Consider the following 18,112-nt stretch of genomic DNA (forward strand, 5'->3'; position numbering starts at 1 on the left):
TCATTACAGATGATTGTGAGCCACCATGTCATTGCTGGGATTTGAACTCAGGACCTTCAGAAGAGCAGTCAGTGCTCTTAACCGCTGAGCCATCTCTCCAGCCCTGTAAATATCTTTTTAAATATAATTATGAACTTAGTTAATATGTTTTGCAGAAGAAAACATCATTTAGCCAGGTAGGTGGTATACGCCTTTAATCCCAGTACTCAGGAGGCAGAGGCAGACAGATCTCAGTGAGTTTGAGGCCAGCCAGGGCTACCTAGTGAGATACTGTCTCAAAACCGAGTACAGCATCATTTGTAATGGAAAACCGTGTCAACAGAAATACATCATTGGTAATAAAGAAGCCAAATGCCCAGATTTCTTTATGTGCACGTGTGTGGGTGTGTCAACACAAAACCACAGCTCTCATCTTAAGGGGAATAATAGTTTATTCTGGAGCCATTTTGAGCCATGGCCCAGGAACACAGATTCCAGATTACCTCAAATTCTATCATCCATCATGGAAGCAGTGTGAGGTGTTAAACCTGGGACACAAGGCTGAGGTGCCTATTTAGCATATGAAATCAGATCTGTCCCCCAGGTTCTCTCAGCATCCCTCAGCCCCTACCTCTTACAGGGCCACATCCCCCATTCCTTGCTCTGAACTCTCCGGGGCTCCACCTCTGTGCCTCCTGGCTGCCACACCTGGTTCCCTTCTCCTTTCCCCTCCCTGTCTCTTCTCCTGGCTCAGGGTCACGTTCACTCTGGACTCTCCCAGATGTCCCCGCCTCTGGTTGTGCTCTCCCGGATATCTTTGATAAACCTTCTCCAGCACATCCATCGAGGACGCCTGGAGATCACTCTCAGGTAGGACGGTGACCTACATCCTCCGAGACAGAGCTTCTTAGTGTTCTCCCCTTAGACTAGACAGTGAGCCCCAGGGGTCCTCCAGTCTCCACCTCCCCAGTGCTGAGGTTGCTGGTGCTGGTGCATGGTTCTGGGGGTCAAACTCAAATCCTTATGATTGTGAGACTCTTAACTGACTGCCATCAACCCGAGACACCCCCACCCCCACCCTTACTCTCTGGTTACCCTAGTACTCTCTATGTAACCCAAACAGGGCTAAAGTTGTCCAGGTTGGTTTTGAATGTGCCCTGTGGTTCAGGCAAGCCTTAGACTTGTCTGGCTAAAACAAGATTTTAATACACAGTCAAGAACTGGTAAGAGACGGGGATGGCGTCGTGGGAAGAAGAACTAAATAACAAATTTCTAAAGGGCTTTTTGAAATTACATCTGGCGTGAAATATGTGAGTCAAAAAGACTTGGTCCTTGATGAATACATTAATCAACAAAAAGCTCTTAGCCGTGACGATGAATGACTCTGAAGTGGAAGCCTGTCTGGGCTGTTCCTTCCAGAGGCTGCGCAGAGTCCTCCAAGACGCCAGAGGCGCAAGCGGCGGGCATTCCCGGCGGAGCGCGTGTCGCGTGGGTCTTTCTTGGGGGCGTGGGCGCAGGGCCGCGGCGCGCCTGCGCAGAGCAGCTCCGGGGCGGGTCCTGGGCTTGTCAGCCCAGCGAGGAGGAGGAAGGAGCCGGCTGCGTGCGGTGTGAGGGGCGGGACCGGGCGGGTTGCGGAGGGTAGGCACGCGGAGGCCGGGCCATGCGTGCGGGCCGGTGTGCCGCGGCGCTGCTGCTGCTGCTACTGAGCGGCGCGGGGCGCGCGATCGGCTCCGAGGACATCGTGGTAGGCTGCGGGGGTTTCGTGAAGTCGGACGTGGAGATCAACTACTCGCTCATCGAGGTGAGTCCCAGCCGCGCGTAGCCGGGTGGGCTGGGTGACCCTTGGCCAGGCTCTCGGCTGCTCTGCACCCTTCCCCAGCCGCGCTGAGGAGCGGGAAGGCCGAGAGGGTCTGCCCGACCCCGGCTCCCCCATACCAGGACTCCCGAAATTCTAATCTGCCCAACCCATATTGCAGAACTTGGAAACCACTCGTGTCACTCTCCGTACTCCAAACCCCAAGGCTCGGACTTATCGCTCCTCCATCCTCCCTGGGATGCATTTAAAGAGGATCGATTCCCATTGCTAAGCCCTGATATGGAACAGTGTAACAACCTCTGGGGCTGCGAAGTTGGCCACACCTTCCCCACCTCTCCTTTTTAAAGTTGCCAGCCACCTTGCGTAGTTGCTGGAATTACACTAGAGATTTGTGAAGTTATTTTTGACTGAGTCGAAAGTTAATGTGAAGTGGTTATCAGCCCGGTGGGATTCTGACCCAGAAAGCCTGTGAGAAGAGGGGGTTGGGCAGAAGTAGACACAGGGGACTGGAGAGAGAGCTAGGCCAGATTTTCCCAAGAGGGGTGATAGTGCCGCCAGAGAAGGGAAGGAGATGAGAAGAGGTAAAGACAGGTGCCCAAGGAGGAGAAATGTGGGGGTGCCAAAGAGAAGGGCACCCGAGATCTCTTTGAGTTGTCCCAGTGGCTACCTTTAGCGTGTCACTTGGGACTGGGGAAAAAGGTGAGAAGCCGTCTCCACCCTGAATTCCTGTGGGCTTAGCTTTTCTTCAAACCCCAGTCTACCTGGAAGGTGGAGTTAGAGGCGGTGTATGATTTCCCAACGCGGAGAATCAGCTGTCATCTTCCAGGCTTTCTCTGTATTGCCCCTCTACCTTGTTGGCTGATTTGTATTTTATTTTCCATATTTTTGAGACACAGTCTGGCCTCACATTTACAATATACCCAAGGCTGGCTTTGAACTCTGGACACTCTTGCCTCTGTTTCCCACAGTGCTGGATTACAGGAGTATGCACTGGTTCCTTCTACCCATTTTTTTTTTTTTTTTTTTTTCTCTTAAAGGCTCCTAGGAACTGCTGGGGACCTGTCACCAGGTGCCGTGCCACCTACTGGCTTTGCAGCTTTGGGCATCTCAGAAGCCGCCTTGGAAGGCTTTTCAGTTTGAGCTTCCTGCAGCTGTGGGAGGGAGGAGAGGACAGCCAGGGGTGTCAGAGGACAGTCCCCTCAGCCCTAAGCACTAACAGGGATTAAGAGAGCAGAGAGTAGGTTTTTGTGGTCCATTGTGAACTGTGTTGCTCCAGCCCTAAGGCTCTTTGTCCTCCCCTCTGAAGCAACCCATCCTTTTGTAATCTCTGCTTACAACATCGGACATTTCATGCCTGTTATCTCCACGTAGGATTTTCTGATCTGTACTTCACAAAAGACTTGTACTGCATGGTCCAGAGAGAAGGATGGTAGTCATGCTTTTGATTTTGAATTAGTGGGCTTCTTAAATACACAGTCTAGTGAGAATTTGAGTTTTTTTTTTTTTTTTTTTTTTAAATCACAAAAAATATTATATGTTGTCCTTTTAATCCCTTGTGTGGGATATGGGGCTGCTTCAGATTGTCCCCAATATCTGACTGTGATCTCCCCCATGCACTAGCAGGGCAAATTTTGCCAGCTGCAGATAATTTCTGTGAGTGTGTGACATTTGGAATTCTGGGGACTCTTCAGAGGGAATATAAATGCTAGGGCCCTGAGAGATGGGGTGGTTTTAGATATCCTGATAGTGATCTAACTTGCCCCAAGGAACTGGTTGCTCACCCCTAATCAGCAGGAAGCAAGCAGTCTAGCAATGACTTCTCCCCGTTTCCCCTCTACCGGTTTTTCTCTCCTATCTAGTGTTAGGGATTGAAAGGGTGGAAGGAAAGGGGGTGCAGAAGGCTGGAAGAAAAGGAACCCACAAAGTAGCAAAGGTATGGTTACAATGTAGCAAGCCAGAGTAAAATAATAAATAGCAACCAGCAGATCCACAGGAAACAATGCAGCATCAAACTTGTTCAAAACAGGCATTGACAGAAGTCAGCGGTGCTCCTCAGTACAGGGAGCCCTGGGCAGAGCAGGGGGTCTGTCCTTCCTCTCACAAACAAGTAACAGTGTATGGAGATGATACCAGCAAATCAGGTGCTCACAGCAGCTAGGAAACTGACGGGGGATTGGAGGTGTCAGCTGGAGTCCTGATTGAGCTTGCTCTCCGTGTTTGAGTATAACACCCCTGAACTTGGGGCTTCCCCAGGTACTTTTATATCATAGGGCGAAGAATAATAACATCTCTTGGGAATGGTCCACCTTCCAGCTGTGCTCAGTGATATTTTACTTTTGGGGTATTTTGCTGTTCTTTTCCCTTCCTGTCAGAGGGATGGGGCCAGCCAGTCCTTGGAAGACACTTTGAAACAAGCTTGTTTAGGTCTGACATGGAGAAGGGACATCACTGCTCCCAGAGCCAGCTTCTCAGTGAGCTCAAACAGCATGAGACAATTTAGCACTATAGTGTTCTTTTGTTGTTGTTGTTTTTTTTTTTTTTTTTTTCCGAGATAGGGTTTCTCTGTGTAGCCCTGGCTGTCCTGGAACTCACTCTGTAGACCAGGCTGGCCCCAAACTCAGAAATCCGCCTGCCTCTGCCTCCCAAGTGCTGGGATTAAAGGTGTGCGCTACCACTGCCCGGCAAGTGTATTCTATAACATGTAAATATTATGGGTATTTCACAGTCTTTCCTCCTCCTCCTCCTCCTCTTCCTCCTCTTCTTTTGGGGCATGGCCAGGCAGTCTGGAATTTGTGATCCTCCTACCAGGCCTCCTTTAATAGTAGCCTGTATAGCTAAAAAGAAGAATTTCGTGGCTGGAGAGATGGCTCATCTCAGAGGTTAAAAGTATGTGCTGCTCTTGCAGAAGGCTGGTGTCAGTTCTCAGTACCCACATGGTGGGCTACAGCCATCTGTAGCTACAACCATCTGTAATTTTAGCTCTGGGGGATCTGACACCCTCTTCGGACTTCTGCAGGTATCAGGCAACTACATGGTGCACAGACATCTATGCAAAATGCTCATTTGCATAAAAGTAAATACATCTTAAAAAAAGAATTACAGGTTTTAGTGGTGGTACAGTCAGAATTCATATCAAAACTGGGTTCAGTCAGTGAAGCGCTTGCTGTGCCTTATGAGGACTCAGGTTCCGTCCCCAGAGCCCATATGATTAAAAAGAAAAGGCTAGCCTAGTCTACTTGGTGAGTCCCTGTCTCAACAGATAAGGTGGACAACTTCTAAGGAGTGGCACCTGAAATTGTCCTTTGACTTAACACCCTCCCTCCCCCCATGAGAATATGCTTCCTGATAAGCAGCCATCTTTAAGCTGCAGGGCATGGCTTAGGTGCACCCTTGGGTGCAGCCCTCTGGTCCTCTGTGCTGGGGCATATGCAGCCATGCATTTGAATCTTTTTTTTTTTTTTTTTTTTTTGTATAACATTTTCTTTTTCTTTTTCTTTTTTTTTTTTTTAAAGATTTATTTATTTATTTATTATATTTAAGTATACTGTAGCTGTCTTCAGACACTCCAGAAGAGGGCGCCAGATCTTGTTATGGATGGTTGTGAGCCACCATGTGGTTGCTGGGATTTGAACTCAGGANGCCAGATCTTGTTATGGATGGTTGTGAGCCACCATGTGGTTGCTGGGATTTGAACTCAGGACCTTTGGAAGAACAGTCGGGTGCTCTTACCTGCTGAGCCATCTCACCAGCCCGCATTTGAATCTTTTTGTGGCCTAGAGCAAATTCGCTTTTACGCTCAACTGAATAGCTGGGTGCTAAGCAAATAAGTGGCCGTCTGGGCTGTATGGCGTGTAAGCCGTAGTTACTGCCCACGAGCGAGCACTACAGTCCATGCCTTCCTTCACACTGCTCCTTCTAGAGTGTGCTCTGAGGCCTGGCTGCTTAGGTTTCCTAAGACCCCATTGGATCGCATCTGTATTTTTGCCACAAAACATTAAAAAAAATTTTTTAAAAAGATTTATTTATTATTATAACTAAGTACACTGTAGCTGTCTTCACATGCACCAGAAGAGGGTGTCAGATCTCATTACAGATGGTTGTGAGCCACCATGTGGTTGCTGGGATTTGAACTCAGGACCTTCGGAAGAGCAGTCAGTGCTCTTAATCACTGAGCCATCTCTCCAGCCCTAAAACACGTGTTTATGTGTATCTGTATGTGGCTGCGTGCACATGAGGGCAGTACCTTTAGAGGCTGGAAGTGGGCACTGGATCCCCTCGAGCTGGAAGTGAACTCTGGTCTTCCTCAAGAGCTGCAAGTGCTCTTCATTGTTGAGCTGTTCTCCTGCCCCAACATTCATATTTTAGAGGTCAGGCCCTTTGATGTAGTCTGACCCACGTGTGTCTTTATAGATTGGGAAACTGAGGCTCAGAGTCATTGAGCCACTCACGTCAGCTTAGGGAGTCTGCCTGTAACCCTCTGGCTGATGGTGTGAGGTGGCTTTTTCCTTCAGAGAGAGATTAAATAGAAGACACTTTTTTTTTTTTTTTTTTGAGTCTGAACTCTGGGCCTGGCTCTCACCACTTGGCTGTGAGTCTGCAGAGCCATTGCTGAAGCAAGGTGTCTCTATTTTTACCACAAAGAAACCCAGCCCCTGGAGGTATCATGGCTTTGTCAGGGTCACCCTTGTAGGAGAGACCCTGGTGTGGCTTTGTACCTTTCCACTGAGCAGTTTGTGCCTGCAGAGGCTTTGGATGCAGCAGTTGCGGGATGCAGGCATTGGGGCGAGGGAAGGCATTGGGTATCTTTCCCATCAGTCTTTGTTCCGAGGATGGCAGTGAAGGGTTTTGGGTGGGTATTTCTCTAAGCATCTTGAATCATTTGAGGCTAATAATGCAGGCTCCAGTGCTCATCCCAGACTGCTCAGGAGTCTCCCTCCTGACTTGTCCTGGCCTCTGAGTTGTGCTGGTGTGGACCTGAGGGACAGGGAACCCTGGATTCCATCTTTTTGTGTGTTCGTGCATGCTGTGCGCGAGGCCACAGGATGGCTTTGTGAACTCAGTTCCTTCCTCCCACCCTGATGTTGGTCCTGGGACTTGAGCTTAGGTCTCCAGGCTTGTGCAGTAAATGCCTTAACCCGTTGGACATCCTGCTGGCCCAGGAATCTGAGTTTTCATAAGTGCCTTGCCAATAGCAAAATTAGAAAGTTTTAGACTCAGAAATGTACATAAACAAAACAGAAGACAACTACTGAAGCAAACCGAAAAGCTTCAAAGAATGAGACTTCAGGGGTAGGTTGAAGGTGGTTTCGCTAAGAAAAACATAAATGACATTATTCTGGGGTGCTCTGTCTTCTATCCCTAGGTCCCCGAAGCTGTTTCAGCTGTTAGCCTGTAATAGGTGCTCAGCTAACACGGGCCAATAGAGCTTTAATAAAGCCAATATTAGAGCTTTAGGGTTTTTTTCCTCCTTACTTTCCAGATAAAGTTGTACACCAAGCATGGGACTTTGAAATATCAGACGGACTGTGCTCCTAACAACGGCTACTTTATGATCCCCTTGTATGATAAGGTAAGAGGTGGAGGGACTTCAGTCTCTATGCGTGACTTTTATGATAGGAAATAATTAGCATGCCCAAGTGACAGCGGTGGCCAGGAGCGTGGCCTTTCTCCCACGTACAAACATTTTGTTGTTGTAAAGATCAGCGGGATGCAGATTTCCAACGGTTGAGTGGGCTCGGTGGGGCTGCATGTCTCTGGCAGGTTTGGCAGTGTCTCCAGACATCGCCCATCACAGCCACAGAGGGGATGCCACAGGCAGCTTAGCAGGAGGAGGCAGGGGTGAGCCAGATGTTCTCAGCGCTGCAGTTTACGGCAGTTGCCATTGAAAGACTTGGATTCTATAGAATCTTGTGTTTTCTTTTAAGAAATATTTCCAAACACCCATTTGTTTGTTTGTTTGTTTATTATTCATTCATTCATTCAGCATGTGGAGAGTGGGAATGGGTACAGCCTGCCTGCCTTGGGGTGTGTGTGTGTGTGTGTGTGTGTGTGTGTGTGTGTGTGTATACGGTGCAGGGGAGAGGGAGAAAGAGGATCAGACAGACAGAAAGCAACCTTGGGGAGCCAGTTCTCTCGTTCTACCTTTTTGTGGGTTCCAGGGATGGAACGCAGGCCGCCATGCTTGTACAGCGAGCTCTCTATCCACTGTGACATGTCGCCAACCCAGGTCCTTAGAACTCACAAATGGGCTTCCTCATGGCCATCTCCTTGCTGCTAGATGGAAATTTCTGGGTGCCCAGCTTCAGCCGGCTGCCCCTGGAATCCAGCCGCCACCACTTAGAAGAGCCTGGTGTAGGATTTGATTTCAGACAGGGCTGTTCTGGGGTGAATGAACTACACTTCACTGTCTACCCAGGGCCGCCTGGTCTCCTGCCTTCACCTTTCCTGGCTTTCCTTATAGGGAGATTTCATCCTGAAGATTGAACCTCCTCTGGGCTGGAGTTTTGGTAAGTGAGCCAAGTAACGGGGCGCTTCGCAGTGCACACTGCAAAGTGCACACCGCAGTGCACACTGGTCGTTTTCCTAGAAACGCCTCCCTGGTCTGTAGTGATAACTCTTTCTGAAAAGACAGCTTTGGTAGAGTCGGTTCGCTGTGCAGGCTAGACACAAGAACTGGGCCTTCTTCCAGTTCCGGTACCAGGACCAGGGCTGTTTGTGGTTTTGGGTCTCATGTGTAGCCCAGGCTAGCCTCAGACTCAGTGCTTTCTTGTGTCAAGTTCATGCAGTTGAGCTTACCAATGTGTCTGCCTCCCCTCCACCCCCCAAACAAAGGGAAGTGTTTGAACTCTGTAAGGTTCCGTAGGAGAGGCCTGATCTGTATGGGGCTGGGATGGGGGCTCTGGAAGACTTGTCCTTGGGCAGTGAGAATGGTCCTTGTCTGTAATCTGTAGCCTGGATTACAAGAGTGGGACCCGAGGGGTTCCTTATGTGACAGAAGGGCCCCTGCAGCTTCTTTCTCCGGAGAAGCCCTATTTCAGCAGGGTTGGGGCCCAGGAAGCTGGAGGGGGCCAGCCTGACTGAGTCCCGGGGAACATGGGTCACTTTTCTGGCCTGCCCGGCCTCTTGTTTCCGCTCCCTCCAACCAGCCCTTCTCATGAACTGTACTTCCAGATATAAGCTCTGAATGCAGCAGAGTCCTGCAGATATTTTAATGGAGCTAATTTTTACAGAGCGTACACGCCTGGCTAACTGGCAGATAATGTGGTAGAACTGTTAGCACCACAGCAGCCTGCCATGGTGTTCATTAATCTCCTGCGGTGCCTGCAGATGACAGTCCTCAATTGGAGTGACAGGGGCTCTGATTTTCTTCCTGTGTTAAAGACTGAACCTACGGTCTTGTATAAGCGATGTCTCCAGCCCTCTTAACATGTTCACTTTTGGATTTTCTTCATTTTGATACAGGGCATGGTTAAGTTGCCCAGGCTGGCTTGAGCCTCTGATCCTTCAGCCTCAGCCTCCCGAGCAGCCGTGACTAGAGCCTGGAGCACCATGCTCTGTGCAGGTGCATTTTGTTTTGGACTTGAACTAAGCGAAATCCTACAGGCTGCTCGTTGTGTCTGGTTTCTTCCAGGCTTGCTTAGGATGCTCATCTGTGTTATGTAGGGTTCTAAGTCATTTCCTTTGCTGTATAGGATTTTGTGTATGTGCACATGCGTGTCTTAGTTAGGGTTTCTGTTGCTGTGACAAAGCACCATAAGCAGAAGCCACTCGGGGAGGAGAGGGTTAATTTCAGCTCACTCTCAGTGGTCCATGGCTGAGGGGAGTTGGGGCTGGAATTAAAGCAGAGCCAATGGAGGAAGTCCACATGATAGCTTGCTCGTCCTGGCTTGTTCCAGTTTTTTTTTTAAACACAGTTTTTCTTATAATCTTCCCAGGGAAGACATCACCCACAGCAGGGTGGACCCTCCCACCTCAATCATTAATCAAGAAAATGCTCTACAGAGTGGCCTATAGACCAACCTGTTGGAGATATTTTCTCAGTTAAGATTCCCTCTTTCCAGATATGTTTAGGTTTCTGTCACAGTGGCAAAAACCAACCAGGACTTATGTGTGTGTATGTCCATGTCCGCACATATATGTGTGTGTGTGTGTGTGTGTGTGTGTGTATGTACACGTGTACATATGTGTGTATGTGAAGGCCAGAGGTTGATATCAGGTGTCTATCTCAGTCACTCCCCACCTCAGTTTTGAGACAGGCTGTCTTACTCCTGGAGCTCACTGAGTTGGCTAAGCTGGCTGGTCAGCCATTGAGCCCCAAGGATCCTGGGTTTGTCTCTTCAGTTCTGGAGCTACAGATGCACAGTGTGTGCCACTGTGCTGTGGGTGCTGCTGGGATCACACTTAGGTCCTCAAGCTTGGGTGACAGGTACCTCGCCACCTGCCGTCTCCTCAGCCTTTTCTATGTTTCAAAAGCTCAACTTTCATTTCTGTTGTGGTAAGCCTTTCAATGTTCTAAAGTGAACATGTTGTGTTGACATTGAAGGATGGGGTAGATTCACTCCACACTGGTATTTGTGAGGGATTGGAAGCTCTGTCAGAGGGATGGTTTTGTGTGTGTGTGTGTGTGTGTGTGTGTGTGTGTGTAAGTGTACATGTGGCAAGATTGAGTCAGGGCTACCTCTTCCTTTTGTTATTGTCCCCTTACCCTGCTCTGCTCAAGCCCCTCCCTGTGTGGTTCCAGTTGTCATGGAGCTGACAGACTTTGTTAGATAGGGAGCTAGTGTGCGGGATCGCATTGGAGCTGTGTCATGTGCTCTGTGGAAAGATCCTCCGACCTTTTCATGACTCCGCTTACGCCTCTGAAATCTTGAATCTCCTGAAGAGTTGAATGCACTGGCCGTGGTGCCTGGTACAGAGTGGATGCTTTGGGGCTGGGGAATGGCTCTGTTGGTAAAGTATTTCTTGTGTAGGCCTGAGGATCTGAGTTCAGATTCCTGTCAGAGCCAAGCAGAGCAGCATGGATCTGTAACCTAGAGCTAGGGTCAGAGGAGAGAGAGGGTCCTGAGCTGCCGGCCACTCAGCCAAGGCAGTGAGAGACTCTGCCTCTAAAGCTGTGGAGGCCGACGGCCAACACTGACAGCTAGCCTCCAGGCGCTCGAGCACACACCCAAGATGTACCCCAACGCCACAGCAGCGTGGCTGTTGGTGACCCCCTCAATGATGGATGCCAGGTGGCTGGGCAGGTGGGAGGGGAGTCCTGATAACTTCTGCCACACAAGGGCATCACATGTAGAAACACATAGGAGGGTCTGGCTGGGAGATGTGTCCCCAGCACTCATGTTGCCTTGCGTCTCATGTCCCTACCTCTCCTTTGCCGGTTTTCCTCCAGAGCCAACCAATGTGGAGCTGCATGTGGATGGTGTGAGCGACATCTGCACAAAGGGCGGGGACATCAACTTCCTGTTCACCGGCTTCTCTGTGAATGGCAAGGTCTGGCTCTGGGCTGCCTCCTGTCCTCCACACCTCTCTGCCTCGTCTCCTCTCAGCCTTATAGAAGGGAGGCGTCTGCCCATAGATCACCCGCAGTGAGCTTCAGGGGTCTGTGGTGTGTGGGAGTCAGCTTGACGTGGAGAATGTCCTGTGGTGGAGGTGCCCAGGACCTGAGTCGTTACACTTGCTGTGTTAGAGCTAGCCTCAGCTGCTCCCGGGAGGTTCCTGCCGGAGGTGGCTCCTCCGCAGGCTCCGTGTCGGCCGCCTCTGACCCTTGGAGCCAGCCAGGGAGAGCTGAGGTATTGGAGTGTGTGGGTGGCCCGTGGGAGCTGCTGTATGAGTGCCTGCTCCCATTCCAGCCAATGGGATGAGGTCTCTCTCCTGCTGGGGACAGTGTGGAGACTTCCATGTCCTCCTTGACGTTGACAATGGGGCCCTCAGCTCTGTTTCATTTCTTACTGGAAAAGGGGATCTTGGGCATGTTTTCTTAGAGATTTCTAAAATAGTGATACTTTTTTTTCAAGATTTATTTTATTTTTAATTATGTGTGGATATGTATATGTGAGTGTGTGTGTCCTTAGAGGCCAGAGGCATGGCACCCCCTGGAGCTGGAGTTAGTTACAGGCTGCCTGATATTGGTGCTGGGAACCTAACTCCAGGCCTCGGCAGGAGTACCCCTTAACCAGGCGCTGAGCAGCCTCCAGCCCCCTCTTAGACTCAGTGGAGCACTGTCCCCTCTCCACCCAGCCCCCAACAAGGGTTCCCTGACTACTTCCACTTCAGATAGGCCCTTGACTGAAAGAAAAGTGTTTTAGGTGCCCCTTGGGGAGCAGCAGCAAGCATTAAACTGCTCCGTGAGGAGGGGCCTTGGCTGGCTGAGCTGTCCGCTCTGCCCTGACGTCCCCCTTCCCACAGGTCCTCAGCAAAGGGCAGCCCCTGGGTCCCGCAGGAGTTCAGGTATCCCTAAGAAGCACCGGTGCCGACTCAAAGATCCAGTCCACAGTCACGCAGCCTGGCGGAAAGTGAGTAGCCACGGGGCCGGGCTGTGGGTATGTGGGGAGCTGGGTTGTGGGCGTGACTCTGGGCTTGGATCCTCATCTGGCCTCTTAAGCAAGTTCATGTTTCTAGTCCCATGTTCCTCTTGAAGTGGGTTCCTGTGATGCAGTGTGTAGGAGGTGGGTGATTGGTTATCATCTGGGCTACTGACTGTGAAGGCCGTGCTCCTGACCTGGGCTACACCTAGCCTTTGGGGTTGGCTTTGGAGCCCAGTGGCCATGGTCAGACCCAGGTGCCTCTGTTCGCTCTTGGACTTGGGACAAGTCATCTCTGTGTGCTTTGTTTCTCTTACTTTGTCGATGACAGTGCTGGTAGAGGTTCCGGGAAGACAGTAGTCGTCTCTGATAGTCCAGCTTGGTGCTTGGTAAACGCTTGCTGACTACCGGTTAACCCCGGTAGGATTTAAAGCCAGCATCATTTTATCACTTACACGGAAACCATGCAGCAGCTGGACCTGGCAGTTAGTTAGCTTTGTGGAGTGAAATGTAAAGGGCTGTTGAGTCGAACTGTGAAGTGGGGAGAGCTCAGCTGTAACCGTTAGCGGATGTATCAGGATTAATACAGGAATATTGGAGCTGGTACTGTTGGAGCCACTCAGAACGTGTTTACCTCGGTTCACAAAGTCCACCCACAGCAGTAACTGAAGTTCTTAGTCAGCGTCTGGTGTCTTACCCAACCTAGAATTACTGTTGTTGATGGTGTCTCCTTGATCGGAGCCTAGTCCTGAACTTGGGGAGCACGGGGCTGTGTTTCTTCATGGCTCAGCCCGGGCTGAGTGTCCCTCAGCCAGGTTCTTGGGACCAGAAGGACTTCTGATGTGGGGTTTTCTCTAATTTGGTATGTTTTCATACATGCACCGTCTCAGTTTCTCAGTGCCGATATACACAATTGATACTCTTATCTGGCTCATGGTTTCAGACCATGGTCACCTAGCCATCATCTTTCTGGGCTCCTGACCCAAGTAACACACTTCCTGCAGTGCGGGCCCCTCTCACCATGGTCCCCACTCCTCCCAGTAGTTGATCCCGCCCTCTCATCAGCAGGCTGACTTGTTGGTTAGGCCAAAGCCCTCCTGACCCAGTCGCTCCCCAGAGCTTCTCCTCTAACTCGGCTCTGGAGAACCAAGACTTTAACACCCGTGCCCTCAGGGATAGGACGCATTTCTGAATGTGAACTTCATTTATGTCTGGTGCACATCTTAAGTATGCAGGCTGGAACTACTCAGACACCATTATTACATGAAACTGTTTTGTGGTCTAGAGTTTTCCACTTTTGTGGGTTTTGGAGTTCTGATGTTCCAACGTGGGATGCCCCAGCCTGTGCTGGGAGACACTGGGTTGTTGGCCCTCTGAGTGCACAGTGCAGTTTTCCTTCTCCCCGGCACATGGGGAGTGTCCAGAGAGTGGGTTCGGACAGAACTGGATTGAGCAGTTCTTAGAGACTTACAGTAATCCCCACGTGGTCCCTGTCTAAAACTTGGGCTAAGCGAGCACTGTTTTGTGTTTCTCAGGTTTGCATTTTTCAAAGTTCTTCCTGGAGATTATGAAATCCTTGCAACTCACCCGACCTGGGCGCTGAAGGAGGTGACCTTTGACCCATGCCTGCTGCGGTGCCAGTGTGGGACCAACTGTGGGGACAGATTTAGGACATGAAATGAAGTCACAGTTTGTCCTGATGCCTTGGAAGAACAGGGGTGCTGAAGATGTGGTTGTTACTAGGGGAAACTCCCCTGCTGCAGCGGTGCTACTGCTGCGGGGCCCTTTTGTGGGTGGCCGATTTTATAAAGTCCAGTAACCCCTGTCGCTGCTTTGAGCAGTGTCAAACCAGAAATTCCCAGTGAATTTTTGTTGTTTTTCTGTCAAAACCAGAAATCTATAAATATGCTAAATATTCTAGAGGCCTGTTGTTCGTACACCCTAGGGGAGGAGATCTCTCAGCCAGCCGTATGACTGTTAAGGGCGGATGGGGTTGTGGGCTGTCACACCCTGTGTGTCAGGCGAGTGTTCGAGCCGAGAAAACCTTTTATTTCAAGGAAAGGAAAAACACTGATTTCTTTTCTGGTTTAAAATTTCAACTTTTTTCTGTTTTGTATCTGAACTTTTCATTAGAAGTGGCTGAGATGTGAGTAGCAGTCATTGAAAGAATGTCTAAGCAGGGAGTGGCACACACCTGTAATTCTAGTGCTTGGAATGCTGAAGCAGGAGGATTGCTGTGAGATTTTTTTTGGCTAGCCTGGGCTATGTATAGTGAGTGAGTTCTAGACCAGCCTTGGCTATAGAACAAGACCCTGTCTCCAAACGAATGAACAAACGAAAAGCCCAAAGAGTATTTAAAAGGCTATAAGTGTTTGAGCTGTCATATAAAGGCTGATTTCTAAAATATTACAGTAGTTAAATTTCTCTTTGAGGTTGTCACCCTCCGTCTAGCCCAGGCTGGCCTCTAATTCACAATCTTCTTACTCCAGCTTCCCAGTGCTGGGATTGCTGGTGTAAGCCTCCCAGTTGGGCTGTCAGGGCTTGGTGCTATTGACCCTTTTCTTTTCTAGGCAAGTACCACGGTGCGTGTGACAAACTCGAATGCTAACGCAGCTGGTCCCCTCATAGTGGCTGGCTATAATGTGTCCGGCTCTGTCCGCAGTGACGGGGAGCCCATGAAAGGGGTGAAGTTTCTTCTCTTTTCTTCTCTAGTGAACAAAGAGGTAAGGATACAAAAGTAAGGAACCAAGGTCAGGGCGGGGAGTGGCAGGCAGAGCCACCATTGAGTGTACCAGTGGCGGCTGGTTTCTCCAGTGACAGTACCACAAGGCTGTGGAGGTGGCCGGTGCTCAGGCTTTGATGAGGTTCACACAGTATCAGGTCCTAATGAACCCCTTTGCTCTGTGGCATCTTGGGAGCATCGTTTCCCTTCCTTGGCCACTTTATTGTTGGGAGGAGCGTCACCGTTTTCTTTAAGAAGATTGCTCATTTTTAACTTCGGAAGCTGGGTGCAAAGATTTGTGTTCCTTTGCCTGCATGGATCCCCTGGCTTGAGAAACCCATGCATCGACCTGTACAAGATGGCCTTGCCTTGCCTGTGGCTGTTGGGCAATCGGAACGTGGAAATAGAAATCTCTTCTTCCCCTCCATAGGATGTCCTGGGCTGCAATGTGTCCCCAGTGTCCGGGTTCCAGCCCCCAGATGTGAGCCTGGTTTATCTGTGCTATGCAGTCTCCAAAGAAGATGGCTCATTTTCTTTCTATTCCTTGCCGAGCGGGGGCTACACTGTGGTGAGTGAGTGGGTGGGCAGGTCTCTGTTCAGGACACAGTGGCTTGAGAGGAGCCTGTGAGTCAGCTTTCTGTATGATGACATGATGACACATATTGTGGGGTAAACAGACTTACGGGAATAGAGCTTATCTTGTATCACAATTTCAGTTCCTGACTGATGGAGGTGAGGCAGGAGGGTGTGGGCAAAGCCCGTGGTAGGGAAACTTCTTCACTTCATGGTGACTGGAGTGCACAGAACCAGGGAGAGCAGACATGCACAGGAGTGGCTAGCCTTTTGACACTGCAACATGACCCTGCTGTACCCAGATGTTTTAGGCCACATTCATAGCTATTTTTCGACATGCCAGCACATGGGCTTTTAGGGGAATTTAAGGTCCTAATCAGTAATACATATTGAATGACCAAATGATGGGCCGGCTGTCATGAACACTTGGCCTAGCAAGGATAGATTGAGTGTCCCTAAAACTAAAACCCACCAGACCTAAAACACGGCAAAATCTGAGGACGCTGCTAAGTTTGCTACCAGCCTGTGTCTCTGTAAGGTGTGTGTGTGACATGTACTGGATCTTGGATTCAGACCTGTCCATAAGGTGTCTCGTGATGCCCGTGCAGGCTCTCCAGCACCTGAGCAGTTCTGCAGTGAGAAACACTTAAGGTTGCAAGTGGGTCACAGTAGAGCACAGGGCTTCTCATTAGACCACCAGCAACTGCGGTTCCCGGTCCTCTGGGCTGTTTGCTAGACCTCGGTGAGCGCTGATTGCTGCGTCATGATGCAGATGCTTCCTAACCCCCAGCCCCCACCCCTCCTAGGTGCCCTTCTACCGAGGGGAAAGGATCACCTTCGACGTGGCACCCTCCCGACTTGACTTCACGGTGGAGCACGACAGCCTGAGAATCGAGGTGAGGCCTCCCAGTGCTCTCTGCAGGTGTTTGGGTTCCCAGCCCAGGGCACAGATGGTTCAGACGTGCCCACATCCACACCTGTTCATTGCTCTCAGAGGAAATGGGACCGCGGGCTGTAGCCTGGGGTACCATAGATGTACTTCCCCTCTTACACAGCATCTTCATCTTGCAGAGGTTGCTAGGGTCCCGGTCAGCACTGTTCTTTCAGCGAGAAGTCTTGAGTTCTGTTCCACATTGGCCATGCAGTAGGAGGCAACAGTCTTTCTGGAAGTTACGATTTAGTGATGGGAGGAGCCAGTGCCTGTTTAGATAAGCAAGTTAGTAAGTGTGTTAGGAGCGGGTAAGGGCTGTCTGGGACAGAAGGGCCTTGCAGTTCAGGGCAGGGCTGCAGGGCTGCATCTCACGTTGGCGACTGAGCTACAGTCTGAAGGGGAGCAGGCGAGTTACACCTGAACTGGTGAATGCCAAGGTCTCCAGGCAGGAGTGTGCCTGAAGTCTGAGGCACTGAGTGGGTCAGGGAAGCTGGAGAGGAGGGAGGAGGGAACAGGCGGAGGGCACAGAGGCTTGGGGAGGTGATGCTGCAGAGCCTGGCGTCCACTTTCCTCTTGTGCTGCTGAGAGTTGGGAGCTGCTGAGGAGAAGTGAGGTGAGGAGAGCCAGAGTGGAGCTGGCGAACCAGGTACAACCAGGTTCAGTGATAACCAGGGCAGTGATAACTGCATGAGCACAGGAGCGCGTGGACCGCAGGATAGGAAGGCATGGCGGGATCTTCACAACACTGTAAATGTGTGTTCATCCTTCTGCTGCGACTTTAAGAACAGATGACAGGTGGTCCCTGCTGGCAGCTTGCAATATGGAGGAAACACCCTGGGGCACCCGGAGGTAGTGTTAGTGAAAAGTCACTCTCTGTTTCTGTACTGTACTGAAAAGCAATCTGCTAAATAGTGCAGACTCAAAGGAGCTGGCCCCGCCTTCCCAGCATGCCTAGGGCATCTGAGTGTGGGAGCAGGAGGCCAAGAAAATGAGCCTGGAGCCTTTACTGCTTGTACAACCTTGCAGGAAGGGTGTGGCGGGTGCTGGGGCAAAGTACCCAGATGGAGGTCAAAAGCAGGGCTTAACTGGTAAAACGTGGAGTTTCATGTGAGGGCCTGAACGTACCACCAGGCCAGGAAGTGTCCTTGTCTCACCTGTGTGCTGCAGCACCTGGCACACACTAAGAGCCTGAGAAAAGCGTTGGTTGGCTGTGAGTGAGTAAGGGCATCCTTAGCTGCTTGCCACCTACTCTCAGAAGGGTTATTCCTAAGTACAAAGGAAGCCACTTTCTTATTCCTCCTTGCCCCTCCTCTGCATTCCCCCTTTCTTGTTTTGAGACAGTCCCACTGTGTGTCCCAGGATGGCCTTCAACTTATGATTCTCCTGGCTTAGCTGCCTGAGCACTGAGGTCACAGGTGTGCCTACTGAGTGCTGAGGTCACAGGTGTGTGTCTCCTGATTGTTGAGATCACAGGTTTGTGAGATCACAGGTGTGTGTCTCCTGAGTGCTGAGGTCACAGGTGTGTGTCTCCTGAGTGCTGAGATCACAGGTGTGTGAGATCACAGGTGTGT

At 50.4% G+C, this 18,112-nt stretch overlaps 1 protein-coding gene across 1 annotated transcript in view; it reads left to right on the forward strand.

Moving 5' to 3' along the window:
* Nucleotides 1-1,503: 1,503 nt before the first annotated feature.
* The window catches only part of LOC110334981 (nodal modulator 1), a 48,604-nt gene continuing 31,995 nt past the window's right edge, over nucleotides 1,504-18,112 (forward strand). Inside the window, exons 1-9 of the mRNA XM_021217056.1 lie at nucleotides 1,504-1,780; nucleotides 7,275-7,364; nucleotides 8,256-8,301; nucleotides 11,184-11,284; nucleotides 12,200-12,306; nucleotides 13,851-13,923; nucleotides 14,886-15,038; nucleotides 15,468-15,605; nucleotides 16,417-16,506. Coding sequence (XP_021072715.1) covers nucleotides 1,640-1,780; nucleotides 7,275-7,364; nucleotides 8,256-8,301; nucleotides 11,184-11,284; nucleotides 12,200-12,306; nucleotides 13,851-13,923; nucleotides 14,886-15,038; nucleotides 15,468-15,605; nucleotides 16,417-16,506 — 939 coding nt within the window. The 5' untranslated portion in view covers nucleotides 1,504-1,639. The remainder of the gene's footprint in view (nucleotides 1,781-7,274; nucleotides 7,365-8,255; nucleotides 8,302-11,183; nucleotides 11,285-12,199; nucleotides 12,307-13,850; nucleotides 13,924-14,885; nucleotides 15,039-15,467; nucleotides 15,606-16,416; nucleotides 16,507-18,112) is intronic.

The sequence above is a fragment of the Mus pahari genome, chromosome 1 (genome assembly GCF_900095145.1).
Source record: "Mus pahari chromosome 1, PAHARI_EIJ_v1.1, whole genome shotgun sequence".
Taxonomy (NCBI): Eukaryota; Metazoa; Chordata; class Mammalia; order Rodentia; family Muridae; genus Mus; species Mus pahari.